The sequence below is a fragment of the Theropithecus gelada genome, chromosome 14 (genome assembly GCF_003255815.1).
Source record: "Theropithecus gelada isolate Dixy chromosome 14, Tgel_1.0, whole genome shotgun sequence".
Lineage (NCBI taxonomy): Eukaryota > Metazoa > Chordata > Mammalia > Primates > Cercopithecidae > Theropithecus > Theropithecus gelada.
In genome coordinates, this window is record NC_037682.1 from 93,992,786 (window position 1) to 94,006,622 (window position 13,837).

General features: G+C 40.6%; 1 protein-coding gene across 3 annotated transcripts in view; it reads left to right on the forward strand.

Annotated features, from left to right (window-relative positions):
- CFAP300 (cilia and flagella associated protein 300) overlaps positions 1–10,899 on the forward strand; it is a 36,290-nt gene extending 25,391 nt beyond the window's left edge. Inside the window, exons 5-7 of one of the 3 annotated variants that reach the window (XM_025356978.1) lie at positions 3,376–3,548; positions 9,669–9,735; positions 10,408–10,899. In XM_025356978.1, coding sequence (XP_025212763.1) covers positions 3,376–3,548; positions 9,669–9,735; positions 10,408–10,536 — 369 coding nt within the window. In that variant the 3' untranslated portion in view covers positions 10,537–10,899. Of the gene's footprint in view, positions 1–3,375; positions 3,615–9,668; positions 9,736–10,407 lie in introns of those variants that run through there. The other 2 variants (XM_025356980.1, XM_025356981.1) reach the window with 2 other exon arrangements.
- The last annotated feature ends 2,938 nt before the right edge of the window (positions 10,900–13,837 follow it).

A 13,837-nucleotide genomic window follows, 5' to 3' on the forward strand; every position in this document is an offset into this window, starting at 1 on the left:
TTCAGGACTAGAGACAGAGTTTCACCATGTTGCCCAGGCTGGTCTTAAACTCTTGGGCTCAAGCGATCCACCCACCTCAGCCTCCTAAAGTTTTGGGATTGCAGGTGTGAGATACCGTGCCCGGACAAGTCATTATTTTGAATTTTTTTCTTATAGCTCATAAATTTATTTTTGATTAAATCTGTTGCTGGGGAATTATTGTGCTCCTTTGGAGGTGTCATCTTTCTTGCTTTTTCATATTTCTTGTGTCCTTATATTAATATCTGTGCATCTAGTTTAACAGTCACTTCTTTGAATTTATTGGATTGGCTTTTTAGGAGAAAACTTTTTCCCGAAAAGGTACTTATGGTGTTGATTGGGTAGAGCACTTTGATTCTAATTCTGGGTGCAAGCAGTAGTGTAGTCTCCATATGATTTATTCAGGTGTACTCAGCATCACTGGTGTCTGTGGTTTCCTCAGTGGCTTAGGTTGCAATTGTTAGTAGAGGCTGGGGTGAAGTTTTGCTGGGGACAGGTAGGCCAGTTCTTGGGTCCCAGTAGTGGCAGCAGCTGGCCAAAGCACACCTGTCCTTGGGCCCCTGAGCAGTGTAGGCAGGCAGTGGTGTTAGCAGGTCCAAGCAGGCTGACTCTTGGGCCTCCAGGCAGCTTGCTCATGTGCCAGCAGTGTTAGTGGTGGGCTGGGTATGTGGATGTGTGTTTGGGTCCCCAGGCAGTGTGCATTAAATGGATGATGGCTGTAGCAGTGGTGGGACAACCTTTGGATTCCCAAGCAGTACACACTTATATTAGCAGTGGCTGTGACATGCTAGGCAGGCCAGTCCCCAGGCCCCCAGGGAGCAAGTATGCTATGGTGGTGGCCAGTTGAATGGGCCTGTGCTCAGGTCCCCGAGAGGAGTACACAAATGTCAGCAGTGGTGGATGGGACAGGGCAAACCCCAGAGTCCTGGGTGTGCTTGGGCACTGGATGGGGGACGGTGCCAGGCCAGAGGGGCTGTCCTCAGATCCCCCAGTGGTGCATACAGATGCAGCCTCTTGTGAGTTGGGCAGGGTGATCCTCAAGCCCCCTAGCAAAGTGCTCAGATGGCAGCAGCAGTGGCAATGAGTGGAGAGAGCTCATCCGTGGCCCTGCTGCAGGGCTTTGGGGTGGGGTTATCGTCAGTGGCTGCAGCCACTGGCAGGTGGCTCTTGGGTTCTGGAGAACATACATTTCAGCTCCCAGTAATAGTGGCCATGGCAGTAGTGGCAGCAACAGTAGGGAGAGCCAGTCTTCAGGGCACATGCAAGCATGTAGCGGCCCTGCTACCAAGGGAATGGGGAGTACAAGGTTGCTGCCAGTGGCATATGCTTCAGGCCCTCAGCTGTGGGTGGGAGACCCCATCTTCAGGGAGCATGCAGGTGCATGGTAGACCTGCTGCTGGTGGTGGCAAGGTTGCTATCAGTAACAGCAGCCCCAGGTAAGTGGGTTTCAGTTTCTGGGGAGCACACACTTTGTCTCCCTTTGTCTCAAGGACAGCCTCGTCAGTGTACTGCATTACTCATTCCCCGGGGTAAAAGACACCATGCAGAATCCAGGTGGACATTTGGGGATGTCATTGGGGATCTAGGGATGTGGAAATGCAGGGACTGTTGGGCCCCAAGGAAGGATGCAGTCTGGTAGGAGTTGGACTCTCAAAATGGTGCCATCCTGCAGCTCCTTAGGACTTGGAGGTGGAGGAGGGGTTGTGGGAGCCAGCATGAGCTCCTCTCTGGAGCAGTACCATTGTGTGGTCTCCAGGCAGCACGCTATTACTAGTCTCAGGGCCCATGAGGGTTGAGGAGCTCTCCCATGGTGAGGATTGCAGAGGTCCACAGTAGAAATGTGGACTGCTAGGGGTCTTTCACTTACCATTTCTCTGCATTGGGAAGCCTCTCCAGACTCCCAGCCAATCCCAGCTCCTTCTGTGCCTGTGTGTTTCCTGTTACCTCTCTGTTGAATTCCAGTGTTCTCTCTTAGACTCTGTCTTTGAAGTGTGATTATCTACTTGCTATTTTGGTTCTACTTTGTTCATAACGTGAGTGCCAGATGCCTCTAGTCAACCATCTTGACATCCCTCCTATCTAAAGTTGTTTATATGTATTTATTTTTTTTACATTTTATTTCTTGACCATAGTTTTTTTGTCCTTTATTATTTGGGTCTTATTATATCTATATTTTATTTTTAGCTATTTCACATGCTTTTTTTTTTTTTTTTTTTTTTGCTCTGTCACCCAGGCTGGAGTGCAGTGGTGCAGTCATGGCTCACTGCCGCTTCAATCATCTTCTGAGCTCAAGCAATCCTCCCACCTCAACCTCCTCAGTCACTAGGGCTACAGGCATTCACCACCACATCCAGCTTATTTTAGGGTGGGGGTTACTAGAGATGAGGTCTCACTATGTTGTTCAGGCTGGACTCAAGCTCCTGGCCTCAAGCGATCCTCCTGCCATGGCCTCCCAAAGTGCTGGGATTATAGGCATGAACCACTGTGCCCAGCCTTCACATTCTTTTTTTAAAATAGGGAGGCTGAGGTAAGAAGATCACTTGAGTCCAGGAGTTTGACACCAGCCTGGGCAACATAGTGAGACTCCATCTCTAAACAAAGAAAAAATAAACAAAGCAGGTAAGATATAAACAATCCAATGGAAGAAATATATTTCTTACATTGGTCACCTTTTTATGCCCACTACAATCAATAAATGAATCAGTGGTCTGTATTTCCCAATGGCATAAGAAAATCCCCTACATCATATCTAGTTTTTCTGCTCTCTGTATGAGGTAGCAAGACCTCAGAGGGGCAAGAGTCAATGTCAATAGGTGATGTGTGAAGTGATCTTACTAGAAAGCAGGAAAGCGAGAGCTGGATATGAGGCTCCAGCACCTGAAAGTTTCAAAAAGGAGTACTTGTGGGATTAAGAACAATACTCATCCAAACTCCATAAGAGGAGAGAGCTTAAAACATGACCATTTAGTCTCTGGGTAGAAGCCAAGGCAGGAGGCCATATGGGATGGAGAAGTGTTCTCATTTATTTATGCTCCTATTTATTTCCAAATAAGATTTGAGGTGACATAACACTAAAACAATTACTAAAAATATCAACTAAATAAAGACATAAAGTGGAAGGAGGGAAGACTTAGCCACTGTGTTTTAAATTTTGATTTGTTCTTTTCATTGATTGTCAGTTCCTAATGATAAAATAGAGGCAAATAAATGCAGATTACAGGTTACTCTCTTCAGTTGACTCAAGATTGGTTCTTAAAATAGGTGTAAGATTATTTTTAAGTATATAAATGAAACCTTTGAAACATAAAAGTTAAAACCTTGAGTTATGTTACATTAAGATGAATTTTATCATCTTAGGTTTTGCTAGTGGAAGACTCAGAAAAATATGAAATATTCAGCCAACCAGATAGAGAAGAGTTCCTGTTTTGTCTTTTCAAACATCTTTGCCTTGGTGGAGCCCTTTGTCAATATGAAGATGTGATTAGCCCATATCTGGAAACAGCAAAGCTTATCTATAAGGATCTAGTGAGGTAATATTGCTAGATCACAATATGTAAATCTCTAGTTAATAGAATAAATTATTTGTTTAACCATGATGGAATTACACAACATCATTCAGTGGTCATATTAACAACCAAAGCATGTAAAAAGCACTACCCTCACCTCCCTCTCATAACCTTCCCCCTCTCGTCCAGAATAGAAAGATTTCTGGTTTTCTCTCTTATTTAGTTCTCAGTCCTCTCATTCTTCCTCTACCTCTTCTGCTTTTTCCCTTATTCAGACCTGTTACCAACTGCCATCTTCCAAGCCTTCTTTTTTTTCTTACCAAGCCTCCTTTTAAATCTGAAGGGAACACAAGAGATCCCTCCAGATGTTTAAGTTTGCTTAACTAATAGTAAAAACAATTATTACCTTTGTTCCAAAGAAGTGAAAGAATTTTCACGTAGGTGTAATATTTACCTTTTCAAATTAATCCCAGTGCTATACAGTTTGAGGTACTTTGGTAGCATTTTTCTTTTTGAAGATCTAATGAGAATTAAAACCTTACAAATTTCTTGTTTGTACCTTTCTTTTAACTGAAGTGGATGTTCTTTGGTAGGGTTTTTCAGTTATGAAGATATTGGATCATCTTAATAGGCAAAACAACAGAGAGTAAAGGGTCTTAAAAGTTAGTTATATAATTTTACTTTCATAGGAGAAAACCAGAATTAGCTTCTCACTGGACTCATAATTGTTAATTTACTTATACTCAACACTTTAATTCTCATATCCATTCCTTGTGTCATATAGCTATACAGCAAACTGCATAATTTAGTTATTTATTCAATTAATTTATTATATGGTTTTAAAAACAGAAAAATGTTTCTATAATCTCCCTATGATTTTAATGAACAAGTTATTGTCAACACATACAGATTATTGGACAAAGAAATGTTAGAAACAATTTCAGAAAAAGCATGTACATACCTATTAATACATCAAACATACTGTCCTAATTATTTGAAGTTCATGTAAACCTGCTAGTCTGCTTCTAGCACTCCCTGAAGATACTACTCTGTATACCCTACACACACACACACACACGCACTCATGCACGCACACACATACTACTACCACTACCACCACAACGTGTTGTACCCCATCAGCCACATGAACTTGTGGAATTCCTCACTACTGTGTGCTATGAAGGAGGAGACTGTGTTGGAGATATTTGGAGTAGAAATAAGTTTAGAACCTACACATTGAAGAAACTGCTATTTTTCCCAACATTCCCTTCCCCAGATTCTCATTGGCAATTCTCTTCTACATTTTTAGATGCTAAGAAAAAGTATGACTGCTTTACAGTGTCTGACCTGCCGTTGCAAATAAACGTTATTGCTAATCCATTCTAGCACAGTCCATCCCTTATGTTTGTACATGTTGGGAGCACACTACAGAGTGTGATTTTAGGAGTCTCTAACTCAAACAAAAGGGTAAAAATGTTATTAAAATATTTTTGTCCTCATCCATTATAACAGGTCCTATAAAACACACCTTTTATTTTTTTAATTTTATTTATTTATTTTTTGAGACAGAGTCTGTCACCCAGGCCAGATTGGAGTACAGTGGCACGATCTCAGCTTACTGCCACCTCCACCTCCTGGGTTCAAGGGATTCTCCTGCCTCAGTCTCCCAAGTAGCTGGGACTACAGGCTTGAGCCACCATGCCTGGCTAGTTTATTTATTTTTCATAAAGATGGGGTTTCACCTTGTTGGCCAGGCTGGTCTCAAACACCCGACCTCGGGTGATCTTCCCGCCTCGGCCTCCCAAAGTGCTGGGATCACAGGCGTGAGCCACCGCACCTGGCCAAAATATACCTTTTTAATGTTTTTAAAAATGTTTTCCGGCCGGGCGCGGTGGCTCAAGCCTGTAATCCCAGCACTTTGGGAGGCCGAGACGGGTGGATCACCAGGTCAGGAGTTTGAGACCAGCCTGGCTAACACGGTGAAACCCCGTCTCTACTAAAAAATACAAAAAACTAGCCGGGCGAGGTGGCGGGCGCCTGTAGTCCCAGCTACTTGGGAGGCTGAGGCAGGAGAATGGCGTGAACCCGGGAGGCGGAGCTTGCAGTGAGCTGAGATCTGGCCACTACACTCCAGCCTGGGCGACAGAGCGAGACTCCGTCTCAAAAAAAAAAAAAAAAAAAAAAAGTTTTCCTTAAAAAGATTGAGATTTCTTTAAACCAAATAAGCAATACTTTAGAACCACCCATTTTGTTAAAGAGTAAATGATCAATTGTTTTATTACGTTTCAAAAATGTATATGCAGAAATGTACGTAGTTAATAATGGTGCCTGTGTCTTTTCTACTTTAGACATTAGACACATGCTCTTGTCAAAGTTTCAGGAGAGTTCCCCCAAGCCATGTATCCACCCCAGATGTGAAATTTTATTATTTGAACTGAGAAGTTTAGATTAGGCCCTTCAGATACTAGTTAAGCAGTAGGTCCTTGTTTTTTCTATTTTATTTATTTATTTTTTATTTATTTTTTTGAGATGGAGTCTTGCTTGTCACCCAGGCTGGAGTGCAGTGGCACGATCTCGGCTCAGTGCAACCTCCGCCTCCTGGGTTCATGCCATTCTCCTGCCTCAGCCTCCCAAGTAGCTAGGACTACAGGCACCCGCCACCACGCCTGGCTAATTTTTTGTATTTTTAGTAGAGACAGGGTTTCACCGTGTTAGCCAGGACGGTCTCGATCTCCTGACCTTGTGATATGCCTGCCTTGACCTCCCAAAGTGCTGGGATTATAGGCATGAGCCACCGTGCCCGGCCTGTTTTATTAATTTTTTATCGTTTTGGTTTTTTGGGGTTTTTTTGAGACAGGGTCTCACTCTGTTGCCCAGGCTGGAGTACAGTGGCACAATCTCAACTCACTGAAACCCCTGCCTCCTGGGCTCAGGTAATCCTCCCACCTTACCTTAGCCTCCCCAATAGCTAGGATCACAAGCATGCACCACTACACCTGACTAAGTTTTTCATATTTTTTGTACAGATGGGGCTTCACCATATTACCCAGGCTGGTCTTGAACTTCTGGACTCAGGTGATCCATCTGCCTCAGCCTCCCAAAGTGCTGGGATTACAGGTGTGAACCACTGTGCCCAGCCAGGTCCTTGTTTTTTAAAATGTGCAGTTACTTAGAATAGTCTGGACACCCTGGAGTTTAGAGTCAATATGGGACTGATCCTCAGAAATAATCACAAATGACATTGACAAGAAACAACTATATTATGTCCAAACCATTAATATAATTATACTTTTTAAAAATATTATATAGAAATTATGTTCCAGTATCCTTAAAAACCATGCTTATCAGAGGATGGAGTTAGTGATGGATAAAGATCTGATATAATGCAATTATTAGTAGACCACCACAGAGCACTAATCAATATCACTTTATATTTCCTTTTCATTTTTTCTTAAGAGATACAGGACAGATGATAACTGTACTTTCTTGCTAGGCCTATAAAAAATTAGACAAATTATTTTAGAGATATTTTAAAGTAATACTAATGTAGGATCGGAGGTAATAGAATAGTATGATTTCTTTCTATTAGTAACTAACTTCTAATAATGTACAAATGGTAGTTTCTTTCTAAAACAATATTTTTGTTTTTGTTTTTGTTTTTTTTTTTGAGATGGAGTCTCACTCTATTGCCCAGGCTGGAATGCAGTGGTGCAGTCTCGGCTCACTGCAACCTCCGCCTACTGAGTTCAAGAGATTCTTGTGCCTCAGCTTCCCCGGTAGCTGGGACTACAGGCACATGCCACCACGGCCCAGCTAATTTTTGTATTTTTAGTGGAGACGAGGTTTCACCATGATGGCCAGGCTGGTCTGGAACTCCTAACCTCAGGCGATCTGCCCACCTTGGCCACCCAAAGTGCTGAGATTACAGGTGTGAGCCACCACATCCGGCCGATATACTTGTGGTACATGTTTATATGTGTTAAGTAATTGTTCTAATATCAAATACTAAATTTTCCCCTAAACTGATTTGATAAGCACTTTTACAAAGTTTTTTCTTTCCTCAGATTTTCAAACTGGAAATAATTTATGTATAGTAAAATGAACAAATCATAAATATACATAAAATTTGGTGAATATGTATGTTTATACCATATAACCACCCACAGATAAATGTTTATAATGAGATATAAATAGATATGTTCTTTATATCGATCTAGGTGATTATATAGGTGTATGCAAGTATTTTATATATAGTTGTTATAGTCATCCCTTGGGTAAGCACAAAAACTTAAAAGTATTATTCAACTTTTAAGCAGTATGTTAAGCAATAGAGAAAACAAAAGAAAATGAACTTGACCTATGTCATAGAAATATTTGGAAATCAATTTAATCCTGGGTTGAAGTCTAAATGAAATACCTAGTAGAGATGAAAACCACCTAAGATTCTTGAACCCTGAAATGGCTATGGCTGGTCATCCCCAAAAGGTGCACAAGCTCAAACATACATACACACACCGCTCAAACTGAGTCTTCCTTTTTCGTCCTCCTCCTCCTTCTTCTCTCCCTCTCCCAATTACCTTTACATGTGTAGTAGAGAGAGAAGCAGTACTTTCACCTAAAAAAGTAGAGAAGAGGGTATCTTCCTTCACATTTTACCTATACATGTCACACATTAATAATACCTTTGATACATATGTGTTAAATATTTATAGAGTGTATAGGTCTGGGATAAGCAGCTGAGGTGTAGCAGAAAGATGATTGGACTCTGAGTCACCTGTATTCTATTCCCAGAAATACCACTTTTGTTTAGTTTATCTTAGTTATATCATTTAACTTCTTTAGTTATATTGTCCATAAAATTGGCAAAATAATGCCTACCTCAATGAATTGTGTGATCTTTAAATGAGGTAATGTATATAAAGGTATTTTGGAGGCTGGTTGCAGTGGCCGTCACCTGTAATCCCAGCACTCTGGGAGGCGAAGGCAGAAGGATCTCTTGAGGCCAGGGTTTCAAGACCAGCTTGGGCAATATAGCAAGACTTTGTCTCTACAAAAATAAAAAATAATAAAAAGTTTAAAATTGTGTAAAAATTGTTTTACAAACTGTAAAGCATTAGAAAGTGTGTGTATATTTATTTATATATGTAACAAATTTTAAATATATATCTGTAGCTTATTTTCTCAATCCTTAGTTTGCTTTCTCACTACATATTGCCACAGGAAATCTTTTGTGGGGAGAATAACTGAAGGAAAGCTACTGAGAAAAAATTATTTTTAATATGATATAACTTAGCAATATATAATTTAACAAATAGCTGTTTGGGTTTTTGTTTTTGTTTTTATTTTTGTTTTGAGATGGAGTTTCACTCTTGTTGCCCACACTGGAGTGCAATGGTGCAATCTTGGCTCACCGCAACCTCCGCCTCCCGGGTTCAAGCAATTCTCCTGCTTCAGCCTCCCGAGTACCTGGGATTACAGGCTAAGTTTTTGTATTTTTAGTAGAGACAGGGTTTCACCATGTTGGTCGGGCTGGTCTCGAACTCCCGACCTCAGGTGATCCACCCGCCTAGGCCTCCCAAAGTGCTGAGATTACAGGCTTGAGCCACTGTGACGGGCCAACAAATAGTTTTTGTATACATTATCTCATTTGATTTTCATATACTAAAAGGAACATATTATTCCCAATTTACATATGAGAAAATTGAGGTTCAGAAAGGTTAATCTTACTCAAAGTGAAAGAACAGGTCAGTGGCAGAACTAGCATTTGTATTTACACTGTTTAAGTCTTCAGTCTAGCATGCTTTTATCTACCCGATATGGTTGTCTACACTTCAGTCTGATTTTTACGAATCCTCATTTGTCCAATAATTGTCTCTGTAGCCTGTGAAACTAATTTCATCATCTGAGTCTCTGACTTTAAACCTTCTAACTGTAAGATTCAATTTTCTGCTATTTCAATTCAGTTGACCTTGCCCATTCTTGGTTGAAGCCTCAGATGCCATTTCTTCAAACCACTTAGTTGGATAGTATGTATTTCCATGTTCTATATGAATAAGAATATGTAAATACTAAAAGGGATCATTACTTAAATGTATATGCCAATGCCTATTTTATGTTAAAAGCACCTTTTCTTCCTTTTTTTAGTGTTCGAAAGAATCCTCAAACCAAGAAAATACAAATTACCTCTTCTGTCTTTAAAGTTTCAGCCTATGTAAGTGTGAGAGAACTTTTGCAACCAAAGAATTTAATTACTTTTTGTAAATACAGTTGTTACAACTGGAGTTAACAATTAGGACAATGTTATGCCTAGGAGAAAAGACAATGTTACTTAGAGTTTTGTTAAAATTAAAAGTTGATAGAGTATGCTTTTGTTTGGAGAACAGTTTGAACTTTCTTCCCTGGCTTCCTTTCTGTCATCTGTATCTAATAACATTGCCTGCTTATTTTAGAGCTAAATCTGTGACTCAGATGGAGTAGAACACAGTTCTCTTAGTCTGTCAAACCATCATTTATAGGGCAGATAAATAAGAATGCACTAAATGTTGACGGGTGCGGTGGCTCACTCCTGTGATCCCAGCACTTTGGGAGGCCGAGGCGGGTGGAACAGGAGGTCAGGAGATTGAGACAATCCGGGCTAGCACGGTGAAACCCCGTCTCTACTAAAAATACAAAAAATTAGCCGAGCGTGGCGGCACACGCCTGTAATCCCGGCTACTCGGGAGGCTGAGGCAGGAGAATCGCTTGAACCCAGGTGGCAGAGGTTGTGCAGTGAGCCGAGATGGTGCCACTGCACTCCAACCTGGGTGACAGAGCAAGACTCTGTCTCAAAATAAATAAATAAAATAAAAAAATAATAATAATAATTTAGGTTTGTCTTTTTCAGGATTCTGCTGGTATGTGCTATCCTTCATCAAAGAATCATGAACAGACATTTTCTTACTTTATTGTGGATCCTATCAGGCGTCATCTTCATGTTTTATACCACTGTTATGGTGTGGGAGACATGTCTTAATGCTCTTTCAAATTATGTACCTCTACTATTTTTTATTTATCATTTTTCTCTTTTAACACTAATAGATAAACATTTACTTTGCAAATTAATTCAAGAAAAATGTAAGGAACCTACTTAGAGCAGAAGAAAGCAAACACCAAGATACCTTTTTAAAAATTTGTGTGGAATACTAACCGGGGATCAAATTTCATCCCTAATAAAATCTATACCAAAAAAATTGTGGAATTTTTACAAAAGTTACTAGAAATCTAGTTCTAATTTGCATTGTGATTCAAGTGAATCCTCAATTTTCCACGTATTTTAATTTATAAGCTAATTAATTCTGGATTGCAAATGCAGCAGAAAACTAAACATTTCTACTACGGATCATTAATATAAATTGTTAGTTTATTTAACTTGTTTCATTTAATTACATTTCTTCATTGCACAAACGTTTACATCTCTAAAGCTAGGAAAAGCATAACAATTCTTTTGCTTTATTTGTTCCACTTAAAAGCCTCAATAAAAAAATAGTGTTCTGGGCCTTGGCACGGTGGCTCACGCCTGTAATCTCAGCACTTTGGGAGGGCAAAGCGGGCAGATTACGAGGTCAAGAGATCGAGACAATCCTGGCCAACATGGTGAAACTCCGTCTCTACCAAAAGTGCAAAAATTATCTGGGTGTGGTGGCGCATGTCTGTAGTCCCAGATACTCAGGAGGCTGAGGCAAGAGAATCACTTGAACCCGGGAAACGGAGGTTGCACTGAGCCGAGGTTGCACCACTGCACTCTAGCCTGGCAACAGAATAAGACTCCATCTCAAAAAAAAAAAAAAAAGAAAAAGGTTCTGAAAGTAGTCGTAAACTCTTTTATCACATAATAAATTAAGGCTGCAGCTGTCCCACAGCTAATACAAGAGCTACATGTAAACAGAGAAAGTTGGCCTGATGGTATTAGTAGACTGTTCAAACAGTGAGAAGCAGGTTATCTTAGTACTGTTCCGTATTTCATTCATAGAATGAATGTATAACCTAGTTTTTTTGTTTTTTGTTTTTTGTTTTTTTTTTGATGGCAAAAATCATTGATGTATATCCCATGGGTCATGGGAAGCCTGTAAGAAATGTTGAGGTTTTGAGGAGGAGCAAGTTTGAAAGATGTGTTTCTGTGTTGTGGGATAAAGATGATTATATTGGACTTGAACCTAGATTTGAATCTGGAATGCAGCTGGCAATTTGGGTATAGAGCTCAGGAGAAAGAGTATGTTTTACTTCTAATACCTAGCACAATGCCTTGGCATATTAAATGTTTATTGAACGAATAACTACTTTCCAGATATGCTCATAATACCCATAGATTTTTTTAATTACATAAAAACATAAAATCAAGAACTGAAATGTCTGTTTGCTACCAGCTTTGCTGCTTACCTCACAGTTCCCTATGACCTGGAGACCCTTTCGATCAATCAAGCAGCCAATCAGTAATATTTTTGAGCACCAATTCTATGCAAGGCACTGGGCAGTTTACTTTGGGGAAACATACACTCCCTATAAACCTATTTAGGAAGGTACTGTTTAAGAGTGTGACTACCAATAGTGATTGTTACATGAATTCAGAGATAGAAGAGATCACTCTGAACTAAGATAGGCTTAGTCTGGCTTCTGTGGAAAGACCGGTGGGATTTCAACAAGGGAAGAGAACAGCAGTTGAAGGGAGTGCATGATGTGGCAGAGTACTCTAGGCCTGGCCCTCAGATGAAAGTGCAGAGGCAAAAGATGGGAAAGTGATACTGAGGAATTGCCACTATTTTTTCTCAGCTCTAAAGGTGGAGGTAGATAGGACCTTTGAGGAAAGATTGCTCCATTGTTTTGGAAAAATCATTTGATGACTCCTTTGTGTTTAGGCAAATTATCTGTATTGTAAGGCATAATAGAGTAGTGATAAAGACTTTGGGCTGGGCTGTCAGGTTGCCTGGATTTTTAAATTTACCATTACTTGCTGTGTGACCTTGAGCTGGTTACTTAACTCTCTGCACCTGAATTGTCTTTTCTATAAAATGGAAAAAATAATAGGACTGCCTCGCAGGGCGCAGTGGCTCACACCTGTAATCCCAGCACTTTAGGAGGCCAAGGTGGACGGATCACGAGGTCAGGAGATCGAGATCATCCTGGCTAACACAGTGAAACCCCATCTCTACAACAAAATACAAAAAAAAAAAAAAAGTGAGCCAGGCGTAGTGGCGGGTGCCTGTAGTCCTAGCTACTTGGGAGGCTGAGGCAGGAGAATGGCTTGAACTCGGGAGGTGGAGGTTGCAGTGAGCCGAGATTGCACCACTGCACTCCAGCCTGGGCGACAGAGCAAGACTCCATCTGAAAAAAAAACATAAAAATAAAAATAAAAAAATAGGACTACCTCGTAAGTTTTTTGGAAAATTATATAAATTAATACATATGTTGGGCTTTCAATGATGCCAGGCACATAGTTTAACTGCTCATGTATTTTGGCTGCATTCATTCTCTACTGAGAAAATATGAAGAAAAAAAAGAGAAACAGTGAACTGTCTACATGATAATGTAAAGAGCTGTCTTCTTGGGGCCAGAATTGCTTTTGTACAGATTATTATTAATTTGACTAGAGTATAAGAGATGGGAAAATTGGTTCTTCCTCTTTGGAGGCCCCAGAGAATGTAGAGGTCCTGAGCATGGACTCCAGGTATTTCTTTGGCAGCATTTGTACACTTGGAACTATTTGCTCAGCTACTTGTCATAATTTGTTTAATATCTTTCATGAAAACAGGTACTGTGTCTATTTTGTTTACCTTTGTCCACAATGTCTAGAACTTGAAAGACAATAAATATCCATTCTCTGACAGACAGAGTACTGTTGGTAGAGAGAAACTGGCCTTTGAAGTGCAACTGTGCAGAGTGTGGAAAGTGAGGGAGAGGAAAGGTTGGTGCTGAAGGTCATAGATCGTCAGCATGGAAGCCTCCTCTGCGGGGGCTGAGCTGGCGGACTCTAGCAGCCTTCATACCTAGTGCCCACCTTAAATTTACTGTACGGTCATCCCTCTAGTTATACTTCAACCTTTTGTTAAATTTTGCAAACTATTATAGTCTGGATTCATACTGTAGTCTGGATTTAGCTGCCCAGCATGGGATTAGATATGCAGCCCAGGAATATGCATGTGGCAAAAATTGTCCCTAGAGAGCAGCAGCCACAGCCCGTAGAAGCCAGCTTTGTAAAAGCGAACTGTGATCAAGTGAGAGAAGAGGGGTTGTCTGGAGTGAGACAACTGGCCATGGTGACAAGTGACCACAGAATGGTT